The sequence below is a fragment of the Grampus griseus genome (assembly GCF_964374135.1).
Source record: "Grampus griseus genome assembly, chromosome: 3".
NCBI lineage: Eukaryota > Metazoa > Chordata > Mammalia > Artiodactyla > Delphinidae > Grampus > Grampus griseus.
This window is the reverse complement of record NC_139019.1, coordinates 153,040,432-153,061,262: the sequence shown is the minus strand read 5'-3', so window position 1 is coordinate 153,061,262 and position 20,831 is coordinate 153,040,432. Positions and strand designations below refer to the sequence as shown.

At 55.0% G+C, this 20,831-nt stretch overlaps 2 protein-coding genes across 4 annotated transcripts in view; one reads left to right on the top strand and one right to left on the bottom strand.

Annotated features, from left to right (window-relative positions):
* Positions 1-739: 739 nt before the first annotated feature.
* RGS14 (regulator of G protein signaling 14) lies at positions 740-14,315 on the bottom strand (the record flags this gene model as incomplete). 2 transcript variants are annotated; one of them, XM_082650575.1, is made up of 15 exons in its annotated part: positions 740-1,364; positions 1,646-1,760; positions 1,839-1,885; positions 1,988-2,069; positions 2,147-2,273; positions 2,521-2,597; positions 4,528-4,731; positions 5,192-5,304; positions 5,632-5,743; positions 5,860-6,003; positions 6,363-6,506; positions 6,592-6,684; positions 7,045-7,223; positions 7,412-7,433; positions 14,271-14,315. In XM_082650575.1, the coding sequence occupies 15 exons, from the start codon at positions 14,313-14,315 to the stop codon at positions 1,162-1,164; spliced, it is 1,707 nt and encodes a 568-aa protein (XP_082506701.1). In that variant the 3' UTR covers positions 740-1,161. The 2 variants fall into 2 exon arrangements, with proteins under 2 accessions (XP_082506701.1, XP_082506702.1); XM_082650576.1 differs by having other exon boundaries at positions 2,521-2,594.
* Positions 14,316-17,411: 3,096 nt separating this feature from the next.
* LMAN2 (lectin, mannose binding 2) overlaps positions 17,412-20,831 on the top strand; it is a 37,238-nt gene continuing 33,818 nt past the window's right edge. The window contains exons 1-2 of one of the 2 annotated variants that reach the window (XM_082652172.1): positions 17,412-17,809; positions 17,980-18,098. In XM_082652172.1, coding sequence (XP_082508298.1) covers positions 17,599-17,809; positions 17,980-18,098 — 330 coding nt within the window. In that variant the 5' untranslated portion in view covers positions 17,412-17,598. The remainder of the gene's footprint in view (positions 17,810-17,979; positions 18,099-20,831) is intronic. The other variant, XM_082652171.1, reaches the window with a different exon arrangement.

The following is a 20,831-nucleotide window of genomic DNA, read 5'->3' as shown; positions in this document are numbered from 1 at the left end:
GTGCCTTCTCAAGGCTCCTGCGTCCCCTTGTTTCCTCTGTCACAGCAGCACCGGGACTGAGTCTAGCTTCTCTGCCCCCAGGCTGGGGCTCTCCTTCTGGGGTTCTCCCTGTTCCTCCTCCCTGTGTGGGCTGTGGGCTTCTCTGGCCACTGGGGGACAGAGAAGACCACCCAGCCAAAGCAGGCAGGGGGCAGAACCTGCCCCCACCACAAAAACCAGTGTCCTCCTCGAGGCCTTCGATGAATCCAAAGTAGCCCACTGCCATGTCTACAGAAACACTTTCAGTCCCCAGTAGAAACAGGACAGTGACCAGACACTGTACTCAGATTCAGAGAATAGCACAATGACACCAGCAGAGGCACAGCTGCCCAGAGGGGTCTACCCCTCCCTCCTCTTCCTCCCTCCCTCCCCTGCTTCCTCCTTCCCTCCCTCCTTCTCTCTGGCTGTCTCTGTCTGTCTCTCACACTCACACCCCATACTCTGTGCAGTCAGGAAGACAGGTTCTGACAACAGGAAGTCAGGGGGTACATCCTGAGGTCCCCAAGGGCTTCCTGGCGTTGACTCTGGTGACAGAGGCAACACAGTTTGGGGGTGGGGGCGGCACACAGGGTAGACTGGCACACAAGGAACACGCCCTATGGCAGAATAATAATTATTATTATAACAATATCATACATCCAGGACAAACCCAGCTGCCCCAAGCCAACTGTAAAATCCAAAAGTTCAGTAGCATCTCTGTGGGTAGAGGGAGGGGCTGCCTGCCTGCCTGCACCCCCAGGCCTTACTCATACCAGCTCCCCGAGGAAGAGCCGGCCCCTCTTCCTACTCATTGCTGAGGCCTGGCACATGGTGGGGAGGCTGGCACTGCCAACGCCGCCCCTCCGTGTTGGGCACACCTGCACTGGGGGCTAGGCCCACTTCCCCCTGGTGGCCTGGCAGCAAGGGATGGATGAGCAAGCCTGTAAGGGACCAAGTGGTGGCAGCTGTGGAGTGTCACTCCTCTGATTCGCCTCTCCATCCCCTCCCAGCTCTTCCTGCGGGCCTGCCCGTGGCAGGAAGGGGCCAGGGACACTCATGGCACAGACAGGGCATGCAGAGCGGGCCCATGGCATGCTTGGCCCGCCAGGTGCCATGCAGCCGGCCTGGACGGTTGGGCAGCTGTCAGAGGGCCGAGTGCGCAGTGGAGTCTGAGGGGCTCCCCTTGGGCTGGGCCGCTGATTCAGTCTGTGGTGGGGCTTCCTGGGAGTTGGCTCCTTGGGCAGGCAGCTGCAGAAATTCTGGAAGCACCAGGTCCTCTTTGCGCAGAAGGCCCCTCTGGTCATGGGCTCCACTGCTCTGCACCCGGTTCAGCAGCTCCACCAGGCCTGGGGATGGCCACAGAGTCAAGGGGACCATGGGTGCAGACCCACCTATGCTAGCCTACCACAGTCCTGCTGCCCTTACTATGGCCACAGCCTCCCTGACCCCAGCACCAATGCCCCCATCCCGCCCCCTGTCCCAGCCTTTCTGGTCCCTCAACCCCAGTGGACCCTGTTCCAGCCCCAGTGACATACAGGCCCCTGCCTCAGCTCAAGGCTCTCTAAGGCCATCCACCCTCAACGGTCCCCAACCTTCTGGTCCCTAGCCACCATCATCCCCAATATACCTTCAATGTCACAGGTCTGCCGCTTCCCAGTGATACTACTGGGTGCCTGGGCCAGCGAGTTCAGGGACAGTGGAGGGAGGTGGGCGGCCTTGTCCTGGATTGTAGGCGGGCCACCCTGTGAGAATGTGGGGTTAGAGCCACAACCGGAAGGGGAGGCTGGCGGGCAAAAGAGGGTGCCCAGTCCCTCGCTCACCTGGCTGAGGCAGGGCGATATGTCGCCAGCTTCAGTGATCTTCACACCTGTGGCAGAGAGGGCCACCGTTCCTGTCTGCCTCTCGCCTGGACCCCCTTCCTCTTGGGCCAGAGCTGTCCCTTACGAGCCCCTGGGCCAACGTCCCTTACCTGGGAGAGCGTCCAAAACCAATCTCTCGGCCGCCACCGAACTCACTAGCTTCCTCAGATCTAGTGGCTGCTTCTCGCCTGGCTGAGGGGACAGGTCAGCAGCCCGCGGGACAGGCAGTCCGCCCCGCTCCGCCCCTGCCCCTCGGCTACACGGCTCACCCGACGAAGCGACACCTGTTGCGGGCTCAGGCCGTGCTTCGCCAGGATGGGCTGCAGCGCCTCCTGCAGCCGCTTGGTGGGCTTGGCGGAGATCCGCACCACGCGCTCCAGCGGCGCCAACTCGAGCCTGCGCGGGACCCTGGCGCTGCGGAAGGTCGGAGAGCCCGCCGCGCCTCTCCCCCAACCCACCTGGGACCGGCCGGAGAGAGGGTGGAGCCTGAACTGGGGAGGTGGGACCTCTTGGGGGTGGGGCCTTAGCCTAAGGGGCGGGGTTAGCACCAGGGGCAGGACTTGGAGGGAGAACAGCAGCCAGAACTGGGACCCAAACGAGTGCTGGGACCCCCGGACCCTAGACTGGAGCGACAGACACTTACTCGAAAGTGATTCTGTTCTCCAGCCGCACTTCCTGGTCCGCCAGCACGGTGCAGTCCTGATCCAGGACCAGGGCCTTCTGCAGGAGCCAGGCAGGGTCTCAAAATTCCTTCTCCTTCCCTCGTCCCCCATCCCCGGGGTCTGAGGGAATAATCATCACTTCCTCCCAGGGCCTCCACTGAGGCTCCCTAAGGGCCAGAGGGAAGGGCCGGTGGTCGGGTAAGCCATAGAGATGCCGACAGAATACAAGACCGGGCTGGATCAGAGCCTAGTGGCAAGAACGCTGGACATGGGGCTTCCCTGGTGGCGCAGTGGTTGAGAGTCCGCCTGCCGATGCAGGGGACACGGGTTCGTGCCCTCGCCCGGGAAGATCCCACATGCCGCAGAGTGGCTAGGCCCGTGAGCCATGGCCGCTGAGCCTGCGCGTCCGGAGCCGGTGCTCCGTAACGGGAGAGGCCAGTGAGAGGCCCGCGTACCGCAAAAAAAAAAAGAATGCTGGACAGACTTGGAAAAGGAACAGAGTTATGAGAAACATGGAGGTGGGGTGGGCACGAAATGGTAATGGGGCTGCTTGGTTAAGGGGTAGGCTTAAGTCCTGGAACATGGGGGCCACCTCTTCCTGAGCCAGGTCAGGATCTGCCTCCTGGACAGCTGCCCCTTGTCCCTCAGGCATGGGAAAACCAACTGGACCAGCTGGACGCATTTCCTCCCTCACCACCTACCTTTGGTCAGCCACCCAGGCCTTGTCCCTTTTTTTTACACTTGTCCACTTCTCTCCATTCCCACCTACTAAGGACACTTCTTGTCTCCTCACTGCAAAAAGGGCTTTTCCCCGCAAGACAGCTGTGAGGCCAGAAGGATGCGAAGTATCTGGCACAGTGCCTGGCACACAGTAGGTACATAAAAGTAGCTGTAGTAATTACCACCCCTGGAGGCCCTGCTGCCTGCACCAGCCCGGGGCTGGGAGGCAGCCTCTTCCAGGCAATAGGCCTGTGCTGTGCTGCAGGGACAGGTGGAGTGTGGGTGGTGAAGTTATATTTAGCAGACATGAAAACCCATCAGGGCTGCAGAGGCTGCCTGGGTGGCCCAAGAAAGTGGGCAGAGCTTCTCTTACTGTGGCCCTCATACTCCCATGCTCCAGGCCCCTGAACCTGTACTGCACTTCTTCCCACCTGTGCCTGGAATGTCCTCTCCCCACAGCTCTGCCAGGCAAATTTGTCCTCATCCTCATCAACGGCCACCTCTCCCATGAAGCCTCCTGGGACCAACCAGAAATGCCTTCCTTGACCCAGAAACTCTCTGGAACTTCAACTCCTCCTCCTGATCACATCCTGCCTAGCTCACCTCCAGCCTTTGGACCTGGAGGACAGAACTCAGCCTGGCTCCCTCTGCCCCCACCTGGCAGGGGCTTAGGACTGTTACTGGGTGAATGAAATCCTGACGCGTCTCCCTGGGATACAGCATCCTTCCTTTAGATTTCCCCTTATTGGATGGTTTAGTTTAAGTGAATTTTGCCCTAGCCTCCTCTTTAAAGCTATGCTAGTTTGTACCTAAAGGAAAGTTTTTCATAGGTTGGGTGCAGTTGGGTGCCCCTGGTGGCAGAGGAAGTAAGGGATCCCCAAATGGCCATTTCAGGGATGGGCAGTCTGAACTCTGGGAGTGACAGGGAAAAACTCAGCTCCAGCAGTGGTTTTCCCCTACTCTTCCTCCCAGAGACTATCACAGTGAGGATGATGGCTGAAGCTAGAAACCAGGATGGGAATGGGGTGGGGACAGGATTTTCATGGGATGAGAGTGGATATCTGAGTTTGAGTGAGGAGTTGGTGCTGGGTTGATTTGGAGTTGGGCATGGGGCAGGGGGCTGGAGTTAGGAAGGGGGTGGGGATAGGGGATGGGGTTGGAATTAGAAGTGGAATTGGTGTTGGAGTCATGGCTGAGCAGAGACAGGAATGGGGGTGGGTTCAGGATCAGAAAGGGAGTTAGAGTTGGGGAACAGGCCAGGTTCGCACCTGCTCATTGCCCACCAGGTAGACCTTGATGTCAGGTAGAGAGAGGCCTCGTTTCTCACAGATGCCTTCCAGCATGTCACGGATGGTGAGGCCAGGTCGGGCTAGGGCCAAGGAGGCTGTGCCATCAGGCAGGTACACGCAGCAATACTTCCCTGGTCGGCTTTCACTCTCGCCTTCTGAGCTCCCAAGGCTCTTCCGGTGGCTCTGATTCAGAGCAGGTGTCAAGGGAGGTGATGTGTACACACGCAAGGACACAAAGACAGGTACACAGACAACGTAAGCTCACTGGGGCACACACAGGCATACACATGCCCAAGGGCACACTTGTAGGCAGGCAGGATACATCCTCCTACAGGAATACATGTATGCTCACCCAAACGTATGGGCACCCAGAGACAGGTCCACCCATTGACTGCTATACACGTGTTGTACACACCTGGGCACCCACATGTGCACACACATCAGCTGAAGAGGATGTGCACCCATAACATGCATGGGGCCCAATGTGGTGAGGACAGGAAGAAAGTGAGGAGGCTGAGTGGTTGGCCATGTGGATCAAGTGGAGGATGAAGTGGGGCCGGTGACTTGGAATGAGGGTGGTCACACAAAGGGGCCTGAGTAGTGGCCCGAGCCCACACCACGTCTCCCCCAGCAGTGGGCTCACCTCAGATTTGCTGCTGACAAAGGCAAGAAAGCCGAGGTCCAGACTGGCAGAGGAGTTGAGGGACCCCTGGGACTCTCGGCGCAAGGCTGAGTTTGACGCGCCGCCCCCTAGTTCTAGGGGAGAGGGAGAATGAGCAGGACAGCCCCTCCCCCAACCCCTCTGCCGGGGCCTCTCCCCAGCCAGGCGGACCCTGTTGGAGCCCTTTACAGGGGTCTAACGTGGTTTGGGTTCCTGGAAGCTTCGCTGCTGAGGGGGGCTTCCCAAACTTCTGGGGTCTAGCGTGGGAACCGAACCACCAGGGGAACATGGGGGGCACACGGACCTGCATTTCGATTTTCACAGTCTTAGAGACTGCGGGACCAGTAGGAGGAAGGGGGTGTTCTCCAGGCTTGCCCAGACTCCCGACCCCGCTCATCTCTGCGGCCCGCTCCTGCCCTCACCTCTGCGGAAGGACGAGCGGAGTGGGCGGCCCCCAGGGCCCTCAGCAGGAGGCAGCTGCCCCAACTCCTCCACGCCCAGCGGCAGCGACTTTCCGGGCTTCAGCTTCGGCTTCTGCAAGATACAAGGAAGCCACTGGCACTGGGCCGGGCCCCACCCGCAGGCAGACCGTGGGCACACCCTCGCAGATCTGCACCCGGTCGCCTGCCCCCACAGGCCGTCGTCCGCACCTTTCTCGTGGCGTCAGGGCTGCCAAGGCGCGAAGAGCCAGGTTCCCGCAGGGGGCGACCCTCGGCCTCCGCAAGGAGGCACTCGCGGTACAGCGGGGATTTGACGAAGCGTGCATAGCTGTCAAACTTCATCAAGTTGAAGATCTGCGGAACCGGCGCCGGGGCGGTGAGCTGGAGTGGGCGCTCTGCGAGCCGCCAGAGTCCCAGACCCGGCCCTGGGGCTTGGCGGCGTCCGCAACCTAGGGAGCGAGCCCCTAGCCCTTCCTTGCTCCAGGTCCCGCCCCTAGTCCCTCCTTCACTGTCTCCTCTAGTCTTACCTCTGACCCGCGCCCTGCCCAACGTTTAGCTGGGTCCCAGCATCCAGATTTGCACTCTTCCCCACCCCATCCCCACCATCTCTGCCGCTCAAGGTCCGCCGCTGGATCTGGCCCTGCCTCTGCTCCACCGAGCTCCCTTCCAAGGCGCTGCCCCTTATCTCAGGCCGCGCCTCCGGGACCGCTCACCTGAAGCTGCTGTGCCCGGAACATGTCTGGTCGGGGCTCTGCCAGCACCTCCTCGCTGAGCCAGGCCTGCCTGTCGATGTTCACAGGGCTCAGTGCCTGGCTGGACAGAAACTCCTGGTAGATGTTCCGGGCCTCCTGAGCTAACTGGGGCAGGACGGACAGGAGAAGGTCAGGGGCATGGCTCAGGCCCTGGTCTCATCTCGCCACCTCAGTTCCCCCTTCTCCCCACCTGCTGGGTGTCGCTGGCGGGGATCTGCTGGAAGCGCTCGCAGGCCTTCCAGAATGTCACGTTCTCAGCACTGAACTCCTTCTTCAGGAACTCCTGGGGGTGGGGAGAAGGGGGCACAGACACAGAGGCGAGACACAGAGACCCAGTCAGGGGATGTGGTCCAAGAGATTGGTATAGAGAGAGGGCCAAGAGGCCAAGCCAGACAGATAGGGTCAGACAGACAGATGGGATGAGATCTGGAGGCACAGAGAGAAAATAAGAGGCAGAGAGAAGGAAACATCCCAGCTGGGAGAAGAGTAAGAGAGTGCCAAAGAAAGGCCAGATGAGGCAGCTGACAGAGGAGTCCCACTCTGGCCAGCCTGAAACTCCATCCATGCCCTCTCCCATGCCCCCCACCCTTCCCCCCATGGTGGCCACTGCCATCTGCCCTCCCTATCCCACCCCAGGGCTTACAGTGAAGTAAGCCAGGCCCAGCGGGTCCTGCAGCAGCCGCTCGAAGGACAGGCCCCAGCTGGCCACAGGCTGCTCCTCGGTGGGGAAGGGGCTGCTGGGGCCACTGGGAAGGCTGTGGATGCTGAGGGAGCTGCCTCGGCCCTCTCCCTGGCCCTGGGGCCCCGCCGTGCTGCTCAGCTCTGCAGGGGGATGGACAAGTGCAGCTGAGCCTTGCAGCCTTCCCCAGCCCCTGGCCCAATCCCATCTCAGGTACTTTTCCTGGAAAGACAGCAAATGGCAGGGGTATCCCCACGCTGTTTCCACATACACCCCCCTCAGCCCCCACCCCCACCCCAGCCAGGCTTCCTCCACATACTCTGTCACTTACCTCCATCTGAGACAGCCACAACCTACAAGAAACCCGAGGTAGAAAGTCAGAGTAGAGCCCAGGGTGGATTCTCAAGGGATAGTTCTAGGCCCAGCCCCCAGGACTGGAGCTGTGTTCTCTGCCTGCAGGGCCACACTGGGCATTCTCAGCCAGGTCACTGCTTGCTCAGGGTTTTGCTCAGGCTGCCCCTGGCTCCCCTTCCATCATGTGCCAACCACTGTGTGCACTGGGACTTATACCAGGTACATCCCAGTCACCCCTGTTGACCCCCAGCACCCACTGGGTGAGCCTGGGTGTAGAGCATGGTGGGTAGGAACACAAACTTTTAATCTTGTCTCTGCCACTAACTAGTTGTATGACTTTGGGCAAGTAACTTGTTTGTCTCCATCTGTAAGTGAGGGATGATGATAATAATAGTTAACTTACTTCCTGGGCCTGCTGTGAGGATCAAATCAGTTTAATATATTTCCAGCGTCTAGAATAGTGGCCAGCATGTGGCAGGTGTTATAGCAATGTTTGCTGTTGTCTTTGAGGAAGGAGAGGTGTCTCTGTAACTGATGATCTCCTTATTGCAACTGCCTCCTCTTGGAAACACCCCACCATGGGCAGGGCATAGGATGCTATTTTATAGTAGAGAGCAGTGGTTCTCAAACTTTAGTGTGCATTAGAATGATGGCGGGGGGGAACCTCCAGAGATTCAGTTTCAGGAGAGCCTAAGACTCTCTGTTTCTGACAAGATTCCAAGCACTGATGCTGCTGGTTATGGACTACCCTGTGAGTAGCTGTAGAGGCCAATCCCTTCCTCTGCGCATCCCCCCTTCCCCCACATGCACAACTCTGGCTTCTCTGGGAATCCCAACCATTAGTGAAACAGAAAAACCCTCCTTTCAAAATGACTCTTGCAGTGGTTTCCCTCGGTCTTCCTACCTTCCTAGCAAATCCTCCAGCTTCCTCATACACACAAGGTGGTCTCTACCCCTCTCTGACTCTGTTCTGGGCCCTTTCTCCCTCCCACATCTCCCCAGCTTCAAACACACATAGCCAACTTCCTGCTGACATCTCCACCCAAATGCCCCACAAGCCCTTCCAACTCAGCCAGTCCCAATTGGAAACCACGTCTGCCACCACCAAAGCAGGGCACGGAACCAACTTCCCTGAATCTGGTTTTCCTCCCATCACCTGGGCTCCTAACACCAGGGCTTGACTGATCCCCAGTTCCTTCCTCCCTCTCACCTCCTACATTTTCACTAGGTCCTGTCACAGGAGCTTCTGCCACCTGTCCCTTCGTTCCATCCCTACTGGAAACAAGTCTGCAAACATCTCCTCCCCAGGAAGCTTCTCCCTGCCCTCCCAGCTGGAATCTCCCTCTCTGTTCCCCAACCTGGGAGCACCCGGGTCACACATCTGTGGGCCAGAGCTGGCCTGCAAATAAGTAGGACATTATTAATATCAGAATGTTTTTGGTTTTTTTAAACTTTAAAGGGGTTTCCCACATATGAAAGTCAGGAGTTTTACATGAAACCCCAGCTACCTTGAGCTTCTTCCCAGCATGGCAACCTTGGCTGGCCCTGAGTAGCAATCGCTTTCCCTAGAAGGGTTTCACACTCTCCTCAGAGGTCTCTGGGGCCAGTTTGATGCATTTATGTTATTTATGGAGGCAGACCCCACACTACCTGAGTTCACATTTGTGCTGTGTGACCTTGGGCAGAGTACTTTACCTCTCTGTGCCTTAGTTTCTCCCTCTATACAGATGGGGCAAATAATGGTCAGGACTTCAAAGGCTTGCTGTGATTAAATAAGTTAAATATACATAGAAAGAGAACTCATAACACTGTCTGGCATGTGGTAAATATTTAAGGAACATTACTATTATTGTTGTCGCATTAGTATTGGTGTCTGGCCCTGCTTCAGCGTTCAATTTTGCCAAGCCCTGTGGTAGAGGGAAGAACACAGGGATCGGGTCTGTCAGACACGGATTCAAATCCTAGCCCTGTCCTTTTCTAGTTTTATAACCTTGGGCCCCTCCCTGAGCCTGCCTCCAAGCTGGAGCACAGGGCTAAGACATTATGGAGGAGGAGGGAAAGCTTGTGCAGAGGGAGGCTGGACGTGGAACTACCCTGCACGTCCTCCCCTGGCTGCCCCAGCCTTCGCCTTCCTGCCTTTGCACTTGCCCATCTCACAGCTTCATAGGAATTCTCTCCCGGGGCTGCAGGACAAAGTCTCAACTCCTGGGGTGTGTGAAGGGGACAAGTTGAAGCCCAAGGTCCCTTCCAGCTGTTCTTTCCCTTTCCTGGCCGCTGCCCTCATGCCTGCACCTGCCTGTCCCACGTTCTTCCTCCCCAGGCTGCTCTGTGGCTGTTCCCAGCCTTGGTTACTGCCCTCCGTCCAGGTCTCCGGGAACCATCCTGACTTTCCCCTCCCACTCTGCGGTGGCCACCTGGCCCTCCCTCTTCCCCGCACCCAGCACACACCGGGCCTCTCGCTGGCCCACCCTCCAACCCAGGACTCAGCTTCTCCCTTGCTCAGGGCTCTCCACGGCACTTTTCGTGTGTCAGGGGGTGGGGCACGGGATGCTCTTGGGCAGCCCAGGACCCCAGGGAAGGCAGAGGGCTCTGGGCTTGGCTTCACTCCTATTTCGTTTTGTTCTTTACATCCTGTTGAATGGATTGTGTCTTTATGTGGGGCTGGCTCCCAGGCCCTCTTCCGGCCCCACTCCTCACTCTGGGAGGCAGAGCAGTTGCTGGGTTACCGCTGAAGCTCTGCCTGAGCCTGACTAATAAACCCCTTCAGCCTCCCCCATTGCCCTCCCCCTCACCTCCACCCTACACTTCATCAAACTTCTATTTTCCCCACACCCCTTCACACTCCTGCTTCCTGCTTTACTATTTCCTCTGCCTGGTATCTGCTCCTGCTTCCCCCACCTTACAGCTCTCCAGTCTCTGCCTGTTGACATCAGTCTTCCCTAAACTCCAGTTGCCCCGAATCCCCCTGCCCACCACACTGCTGCCCACCTATTTGTAGGCCTCTCCCCTACCAGCCTGTAGCTCCTGGAGGGCAGGCCTATACCGTAGGAGAGAATCAGCCTGAACTCCCTCCTCAAAGAGCACCCTCTTTGCCCAGGTGCTCCCAAGCAGCCACAAGGGCCCAAGTTGCCCTCCCCTGCCCTCACAGGAGGCGCTGGCACCCCCTTTGCCAGGGATGCTTTGACTCCGAATGCCCCATGCAGTTCTTCCTGGGCCCCTCTAGATATTAATAACCTGGTCTGAGACAGGACGGAGATCCAGAAGTGGCAGGGAGCGGGGATGGGGTCCAATTCCAGATTGACCATTCTGAGGCAAGTAACTTCCCTTCTCTGGGGCTCAATTTCCCCCTGGGTAGCATAGGGCTCAGCATTCCCAACCTCCTGGAGCTGCCAGGAAGGGTGAGTCAGCGAGGCCCCATTTGTGAATGTGGCAGGTGTGCAGCAGGGAGAGTGGCATGCTGCTGCTGCCGCTGCCTGGGGCTCTGATCTGCCCAGGCTCCTGGGTCTGGGGAAGTTGTGCTGAGCAGGGCTGGCCTTGCCCCACCCTGGCTTGCCTGAGGAGAAGTGGTGAGTGAATGGGAGAAAAGGGGAAGAAAGGAGGAGGAAGGGTGTGGTGGCCAAGTGGCAACCCCAACCCATGGTCTGGACTCAGTTTGCCAAACATTTTTCCTTGGAAATGGGCCCTGGGGGAGCCACTGGTATCTGAGAATACAAAGATGAGGGTGACCCGACATTTCCTGAGCTCTCCGACAGAGAGAGAACATGGACGGCACACATCCATGTCACACATCCAACCTCACATCCTTATCCTATGTGGCAGGTATTATTACGCCCATTTTACAGATATGGAAACCTTGGCCCAAAGAAATCACACAGCTGGGAAGTGCCTGAGCTGAAATTAGGGCCAAAGTGTGCCTGACTCTGGAAACCTAAGGTCTCCCCTCCACTGAGCTGCCTTCCTGGGTGAACAGCAGACGTACCGGGGACCTGGGAGCCCCAGGGCCTCAGCCCTTGTGGCATAGATGGGCAAGGTCGATTGGGGTAAAGGGCTCAGGGGCTCCTGGATGAATTCTGCCCCCTGGAGGGGTGACTTCAAAGGGAGGGCTGATTTACTGAGCGTCTTCTGGGCTTGGCCCTCTATATCATCATCTTATTTCATCCTGGCTTGGGGTGACTGAGGCCCAGAGATCCTCTCTGGGTAGACCCACTGAGAACCCTGGCTGCCTGGCTCTTCAGCCTGAGTCAGCTTTGTGGAGCTGGCCTATGGCCCTGAGCTAGACTCCAGGAATGTAGGCCAAGGTACAGTGGGCTCTGCTTTCCAGGTCTTCCTGTGCAGGGAGACTAACTGGGCACCCTGAGAGTGACAGGATGCAATAACTGCTCCTCTCCAGGCTTTAGGCTCGCCAGCCCTTGGGCCTTGTCCCTGTACACACATCATGTTTCCCTGCGTGTAGGCCTTTCCCCATGCTGTTCCCTCCTCCAGCTGGCACATCCTTTCAGGACATCTTCCACACCAACAATGCATGAAGTGAGTGGAGAAGTTTGTTCTCCCTCCCGGTCTTCCTCAAGCTTTCTCTATTCCTGACTTACTGCTCTTATCCAAACCTTAATTTTATTCTGGTATTTGCGCTCGTGCCTTTTGTGCCTTGCCAGACCAGGAGCTGTTTGAGGGCAGGGCCTAGGGCGATGGGCCTTGGTCTTGATGCCTGGGACAGGGCCAGCACTGAGCAGGCCCTAAGGAGGGATTGTTGAATGAATGCATGAGTGAACAAATGAAGTGGGAGTTGGGACTCTGTGAAGGCATCTCTGGGAGGGAGGCTGGGAGCCATCTGTAAGTGACAGGTTTCATTGCAACCCCCTGACAAGCTGAGTGGCAGAAAGACGAGGCTGACAAATGAAGTTGCCTCAGCAGGGAATGACGGTGGTGGTGGGTGGGGTTGGTGGCAGGAGGAGATGGGGGAGGACGAAGCCAGGCAGTTCTGGGAGGTGGAGGAGACCTGGCGTCGAGTCAGATTGGCCTGGTTCAAAAGCGGGTCCCTCTCTTGCCAGCTGCCCTTAGCATGTCATGTACTCCTTTGAACCTCCCTTAGGAGGTGACTCATGGAAGGAGGCTGACAGCTGGCCTACATCTATGCACATCTGATGCTGGTCTGTCCCTCCCTGTCTCAGCTGAGTGTGGCCTCAGAAGGCTGCCCGATGGCCAGCAAGTGGCCAATCTGTGACCCTCGGGATTCCAAGAGGTGGCACAGAGTTCAGAATGGGCCCGGAAAGGGCAAAGATAAACCTGTGTGTGAACGTCGCTGAGAAAAGCAAGTCCATGGGCTTGCAGGGCTGGGGGTAGAGCTTGGGGGCCTTCCCTGCTCTGAATGACTCTTGAGTAGAGAAGCTATAGGTTGATGTGGGATGGGCAGAGGCTGGGTCTGTCTCTGGGCCCCCTCAGCTGCCCTGCAGTTCTGGGCACTGCCCAGAAGCAGCAACCCAGTTGCCCTCTGGGGTGGGCGTGGGAGTGGGTGTGTTCCTCCTTGGCCTGGATGCTTTGGGAGGGGTGAGCCAAGCATCATGCCTCCAGGGAGTGCGAGGCCCATGGATGCTCGAACTTCCAAAGTCATTTTGATGGTAGAGATAGTGAGGTGGGGGACATGGCCAGCTTGGAGGGATTTGCCTCTCTCCTGCCCAATAAAGAGATGCTGGAGGAAGAGGTATGGAGACAGGTCTTGGGAATTAGGAGGAGGAGTAAGGGTGGGGAGTGGCTCAGCTTCTTGGTGAGGCAGGGGATCCTTGAAAAGGGGCTGAGAATGAAGGGGGGCATTGGGCTGACATTTATGGAACCCCCATGGTGGGTCAGGGGGCTCATATTCATTATTCCACTTAATCGTCTCAGCAAGCCTTTGAAATCCCTTTCAAACTCCTCCTTTTATAGATGAAGAAACTGAGGGTCAGAGAGGACCCTCTAGTAAAGGACAGCAGAGCTGAGATTAGAACCCAGGTCTCTCTGGACCCATTGGCTTTGTCCCACAGTACTAGGCTGGGGCTGGGTAGGCGACTAGGACACTGGACTTTCTGGAGTTTTTAGGAGGGGCTGGGACTCTGCCAAGTGGCCTGGTGTCCTAGGGAGAGAAGAGAAGACCGACACAGCCAGTTCCATCTGCTGAAGCAGGTCTCTTCAAGGGCAGCTCTCACCTGGATGCCAAGCAGCCAGGGAGAGGATTTAGCAGCAGCCAGGGGCACCCTAGTGCTCAGCTCCCCCCACCCGTCCTAGTAGCCCAGGAATAGAACAGACAGAAGCTGTGCCAACCGGGCCTGACCCTGCTGACCCATCCCAGGCTGCCCAAGGACGGCTAGTTCTGGCAGGAAGCCTCTGGAGTAGGTCTAGGTGGAGGTCAGTGACCCATTAAAGGCTGCCCCTTACCTGACCTTGGGCATCAGGACACTGGGTGAGGGAGGGGGCTGAGGTTAAGTGAGGTATGGGGGCTTGGGTCCCCGTAGGGGTATACAGGGGGCAAAGGGCATGCCGGGACTCCCTGCTACCCTAGGATGCAGTCAGCCCCAGATGGTGCCAAAGTAGTAGGTAAGAGAGCAGTGGGGACTGGGCCAGAAGCCTATGCCTGCTCTCCTCTGGCCTCATCACTGGAGTGGCCCCAGGTCCCCATCAGAACCATCTGGAAGGTCCTGGGATGAGGGTGCCAGGTTCTACCACCTGCTGCTGCCTCTCCCCAACTTCTCCCGCCCGATGGCAGCATGCAGGCTCTAGCCCAGCCCTGCCGGGTGTGCCTGTTGGGCTCCACCCTGGGTGTGCCCACCCCCTCCCTGTGGGCCTGGCCTGGAGCCCGCACTCACCATGCGTCCGTTGGGGACGCCCAGGTGCTTGGGCTTCCCTGGCATGCCGCTGCTGTTCACGGGTCCCCACTGCGGGGGGCGCCCACCATGGGGACTGTAGGCAGCTCTGGCCAGAGCCTGCACGGCGAAGGGCAGGTAGCAGAGAGAGAGCCCAGCTCCGCTCCTGCGGGCCCTCACATCCTGAAACACCAGCTCACTACCTCTTTTCTCTTCCACAGGAAGTGTCTCTATAGAAACCGAACCACAGAAAGAAGCAAGGTCTAAGAGAGCGAATGTTTCTTCCTACACACACACACACACACACACACGCGCGCGCGCGCGCGCGCGTGCGCACGCGCACACACACATTCACACGCACATACACATGCTGCCAATGCACCCTTGGCAGTGCCCCATGCAGGCACCAACACACAGCAGAGGCCTCTGTGTGCCCAACAAGGAGCCCAGCCTGGTCTGGCCCAGCCTGGGGAGTTCCAAGGGCACATCTGGGCACACAGAAGTACACATTCACACACCTAGGCAACTTCATACACCCTGCAGGGGCTACCATAGACACAGGGACATGTGTACTGTGATGTAAGTGTCCACTTACGTACTTTACTTAGCACATACCTATCCCACACCGGCTGTGTGCTTGGCATGTGCACACTCAGCACCCCTCCCCCGGCAGTTGTGCACGTGCAGTTACTACCTCTGTCCTGAGACATCTCCAGGCTGTCCTTTGCAGGCCTGTTCCTGGGTGTGGACAGATACATTGCATGCATGGTCATGCACACACAGACCCTTCAGGTGTACAGGTTAGAAACACACAGGTTCTCCCTCGTCAGGAACACCTGAGCGTTCGGTCATATGTATGCACAGCCCTTCGGACATGTGCATGTGACAGGCACATCTGCCTGTCACATATGAACACAGGCACATATGAACTCAGACACCCCAGTGACATGTGCAACCAAGTATGCACACGCTCGCCCACCTGGGCAGGGAACAAATAAGGTGCATCTGTGCCCAAAGACACGTGTGCGTTTATAGTCATTCACATAAAAGTCCTACCTTGGTGTAGTACTGTCGACTGAAGAGGGACACCCTGCTTCCTCAGCCTGGCCCAGTCCTCAGTTGGCCTCTTTCTTACATGTGCACGTACCCACTATGGGACTTGTATTTTACCTAAGTATGGGCTTACTTAGAGCCCTCAAGTCACCCACCACTCCAGTTTGGACCCCTCTTTCTACAAGGATAAGGTGACATCCCTCTTTCATATTCTACCCTCTACTCCACTGCCCCCTTCTAGGGCCATGACCCAAAACCTTCAGAGGTGGAAACTGAGTGATTCTTCACCACAAATTCATGTCCTAGTCCTCCTGGGCACACAGCTAAACTTTAATTTCCCAGGCTCTCTCACAGTCAGGTGTGGCCATGTGCTAACTAGTTCCCGCCAACTGAATGTGAGTGGAGTGATGTGTGCCAAGGCTTTTCAGCCCTTTGTGTCCTCCACATTCTCTCCTTCCCCTTTAGCTGACTGGATACAGAAGATGATGAAGCCCTAAGGGCTTGTGGAGCCACAAAAAGGAAGGAGCCTAGGTCTCCACATTAGTGTAAGAAGACAAGCCATCCATCAACCAGGAACACCAGCCTTGGACTGTTAAGGGAGAGAGAAATCAACTTCTTCTAGCTGTTTTACACATTAGAGTCTATTTGTTATAGCAGTTAGCATTATCCTAGTTAATATAGCTCCTCACCCAGTCCTAACTCACTTCTTTCCAGACACCTTGTTCCAGGTCAGACAGACAGAGAGATTCAATAAAGTCAGACTTGGTGTGTGTATTGGGAGTTGCATTTGGGCCTGGAGCATTGCCAATGGTGGTCTTAATAAGGTGCATGACGGTGTCAGTATACCTGTGATGGGGGGTGGCTGTGTCATGGATCCGGGCCTAGCCTCATAGGGGGTTTTAAAGTTTACAAGCTCTCCCCCCTAACATGACCTCTAGACCAAACATTCATTCTTTCACCAATTACTTATTAATCAACTTCTATGTGCCAAGCACTTTTCTAGATGCTGGGGATTAAGTAGTGACTATAGCTGATAAAAATCTAAGCCCTCATGGAGGTCTAGTGAAATGCACATGTCCTTGTTTGCATAGATACAGATAAATCTCTGAAATATACATACATATATATATATCGCTAATTTTAAAAAGATGTCTCAGCACTTAATCCTGAAGAAATTCATTCATTCAACAGGACAACTTCTTAAAGGAGCAGGAAACCAACTGTCCCACCCTGTGATCTATAACAGGGGTCATTAATTCAAGCGTCTAGAAGGGCCAGGCAGGTGCTGTAAATTAGTGGCCAGAGTGGAGACTAGCTTAGAAAAGTAAGGCATTTTTAGCAGGGCAGCCCCATGAGCCTAGTGTGGTTGGGTCTTCCAATTTTTCCTGAGAAGCTGGAAACTTGGATTTTTAATTTGAATTTGTCTCCTGATTTAAAATATCGGTAGTTAAGTCATTTACTGAAATAGCATCAGCAAGAGCTCTATTTGGCTGTGGGCCACCAGTTTTCCACCTTTGCTCCACGGCCAGCTTTCCCGGACCTTTCCTGGACGCTTCCTGCTGCGCCAGGCAGGCACTACAATCGTTTGGATACGAATGGGCCCCAGCTATCACTGGGACGGGATTCGGGTCTGCTCCTCCTGCTGAAACCCAACTGGGCCTGAGGAACTGGGAATGCTGGACGCCATCAAGTAAAGGAATTCTGTTTCCAAAGGCGTGGAGCCAGAAATGGCTAAAAAGTCTCGCCCTAGTGAGTTCTATGCGGCGCGGGAGTTGGAATTCTAGTCTCCGCCTTCAATTTAGAACTCACTTCTGCTTGGACTGGGAAAGGTTACTCCAGGGACGCCACCAGTGGCCAGAGGCCAAGAGAGTTCTAGGCTTCGTCTTCCCAGCCCGCGCGAGCGGCCCATGAAAACGACAAGTTCCAGCATGCCCCACTTCACAGACGACCCTCGCGCTGCCCGCCGACACAAATCATCCCTCTGCTCCCCGTTGGCCCACAAGCCGAAAGTGCTGTTCCATGATTGGTTGCTGCTCTTGTCGCTCATAAGAACCCACTGCTGAGGCTGGCTGACAGGTGCCTCGCAGCCGCCAAGGCACTCGACCAGGATGGGAGGCTGCTCAGCAAATACAGCCGCCGTCTCCACGGCAGCGAGGCTTTACTTTTGCTGGCAGTTCCCAGGTGACACTAGGGTTGGAGGGCTTCCGGCCGGAGGCTATTAGATGGAACACCCGGAAGGCGGAAGTCCTAAGACGGAAGTGGTCGAGAGGAACGGAGAATGGCGGCGGCGGCGGTGGCGGCGGCAGGCTGGGTTTGGCGCTGGGGCTGGGGCCGGCGATGCCCGGGGAGGCCTGGGCTTCCCGGCCCCGGCCCTGGCCCCACTATACTTCTACTTTTTCTCCTGTTTCTGGGGCCGGTGGCTGCCGATATAACTGACGGCAACAGTGAACACCTCAAACGGGAGCATTCGCTTATCAAGCCCTACCACGGTGAGGCCTGGGGCGGGAATGAGTTCAGGGTGAGGGCGAGGCTGGATGGGGTTGGGGAAGGGGTGCCCTTTATCCTGGTCAGAGCAGTTATGTGGGTTCTCTGCCTCTGGCAAAGCGAGTCCTGGCCTGGCCTTTTACGCACCTGTCTGTGCCCGTGTCTCTGCCCACAGGGGTCGGTTCCAGCTCCACGCTCCTCTGGGACTTCCAAGGCAGCACAATGCTCACGAGCCAGTACGTGCGTCTGACCCCTGACGAGCGCAGCAAAGAGGGCTCTATCTGGAACCACCTGGTGAGTGGTTCCCAAGAGGCTAGGCAGAGCATTAAGTAAGCCACTGCAGTCAGCAGCCTAGACCTGAGCTTAGTTTGAATGCCGCCCTTCCCTCCTCCGTCCCCTTTCCCATCTTGGTCACACCCGCCAGTAATAACAGGTAATGACAATTGAAGTAACTATGTGTAAGGAGCTGTGCTTGACATTTCGTACACTCTTCTTACTTCGTTCCTTCAAAAGCCATGTGAAGTAACTGATGTTATCTCTGTTTCACTGACTAAGAAGCTAAGACTCAGAGTTGAAAGTGCCTTCCCCAAAATCACATAGCCAGTAAGTAGTGGGGCTGTCATCTGCCTGAACTGAACCCTCTCATTAGTGGGATAAGTGGAACGAGTGGGGTCTTCATTGGGTATTTTTTGTGTGTTAGGCACTGACTTCAACGTGCCTTATCGCACTTAATTCTCAAACAGACTGATGTAGATGGCTATCCTGAGTTTTTGCAGAGCTAACAGACAGCGAATGGCATAAACAACGTTTAAACTCTGATCTGTCTCATTTCCAAGCCCAGCAATTCATTTGCTACACTTGACCCAGCCTGGACAGTGGAGGAACCCCTTAGAAATACTTGCAGACTCAGTCCCCTTCCTTAGTGCTTGATTGAGGGTCTAGTCATCAGTGGACTCATGGGCAGTTTAGTTTCTGTGACCTTTGCTGTAGAGGTTAGGGAGCCTCAGGTGTCACTGGTGTGTCATATATAAGCAGTGGCCAAGATCAGCTGCTGCACAGACTCCACACCAAGGAAGGTCAGGAAAGGGGTGAAAGGGGAATAATTGGGGGCAGAATGTACTCCTTCCTCAGCCTGCCTGATCCCAACCGTTCCCATGGCCTAAGCTGTTGGCGAGTGTCCTAGTTTTCTTTGTTACTCTGCTCTTTGGTCCCTTCTGGATGACGTCCCCATTTAGTTCTGAGAGCCCACACTGTCCTTGTGTTGCCTCATCTGCCTGTTACCTCAGCTCCACCTCTCCTTCCAGCTAGGGGCATCTGGGGATACTTTGTTTAGCTTTCACTCTGATCCTCAGAGCCTGGGGTCTCCTGTGAAGGGACAAACATGCATTATGTCTGCACAGTCCGGCCTCTAGTGCCTGACATTTCCAGTCATTCGCTCTGTTAATTTTGTTCCAGCCTCTCTGGCTGCCTTCTTGCCTCAGGACCTTTGCACTTGTTACCTCTGTCTGGGACACTGTCTCCAGTCTCTTCATGCTTGCTTGGTTTCTTCTTATCTGTTAAGTCTCAGCTGGAGTGCCACCCACTCAGAGAGTACTTCATTAACTATTTCCCCCGGAGTCACATTCTGTCACATTTTTCTGTCATATAAATTTTTAAAAAAATTTTATTTTATATTAGAATATAGTTGATTTACAATGTTGTGTTAGTTTTAGGTGTACAGCAAAGTGATTCATTTATACATATACATATATACATTCTTTTTTCAGATTCTTTTCCCATAGAGGTTATTACAGAATATTAAGTAGAGTCCCCTGTGCTATACAGTAGGTCCTTGTTGTTTATTTTATATACAGTAGTGTGTATTTGTTAATCCCAAACTCCTAATTTATCCCTCCCCCACGTTTCCCCTTTGGTAACCATAAGCTTGTTTTCAAAGTCTGTGAGTCTGTTTCTGTTTTGTAAATAAGTTCATTTGTATCTTTTTTTTTTTTTTTTTTTACATTTCACATAGAAGTGATATCATATGATGTTTGTCTTTCTCTGTCTGACTTACTTCACTTAGTGTGGTAATCTCTAGGTCTATCCATGTTGCTGCAAATGGCATTATTTCATTCTTTTTTATGGCTGAGTAATATTCCATTGTATATATGTACCACATTTTCTTTATCCATGTCAGTGGACATCTAGGTTGCTACCATGTCTTCACTATTTTAAATAGTGCTTCAGTGAACATTGGGGTGCATGTATCTTTTCAAATTAGAGTTTTGTCTGGGTATATGCCCAGTAGTGGGATTGCTGGATCATATGGTAGTTCTATTTTTAGTTTTTTAAGGAACCTGCATACTGTTCTCCATAGTGGTTGTACCAGTTTACATTCCCACCAACAGTGTAGGAGAGTTTCCTTTTCTCCACACCCTCTCCAGCATTTATTGTTTATAGACTTTTTTTTTTAATAGTTATTTATTTGGTTGCGCTGGGTCTTTTAGTTGTGGCATGAGAACTGTTAGTTGCGGCATGCATGTGGGATCTAGTTCCCCTGACCAGTGATTGAATCTGGGCCCCCTGCATTGGGATCATGGAGTCTTAACCACTGCGCCACCAGGGAAGTCCCTGTAGACTTTCTGATGATGGCCATTCTGACTGGTGTGAGGTGATACCTCATTGTAGTTTTTTTTGTTTTTTTTTTATCCTTAGGTAGCTTTTTATTATATCATCATTCAAAGGAGCATATGATAAGAGAGCAGTGGTATAAAGTGCCAAAGAAGATCAGGAGAGAGTTGACTTGTTGACTTCAGGCTGGGGTGAACATGGCTTCACAAAAGAGGTAGCCCATGAGCAGAAGTAGGTTTCTTCTTTCTCGAGAAACCAGAACCCCTTTTGCTTTCTCCAACAAAACATCCATTCAGAATACTATTCTTTGCCAAAAGATAAAATTTTGAAGTCATCTGAGGCCATCAAGGAATTACATAACAAAAATCATGATAGGTTTCCAACTTTCTTCAACATGCAGGGTTATCTGCTCCTTCA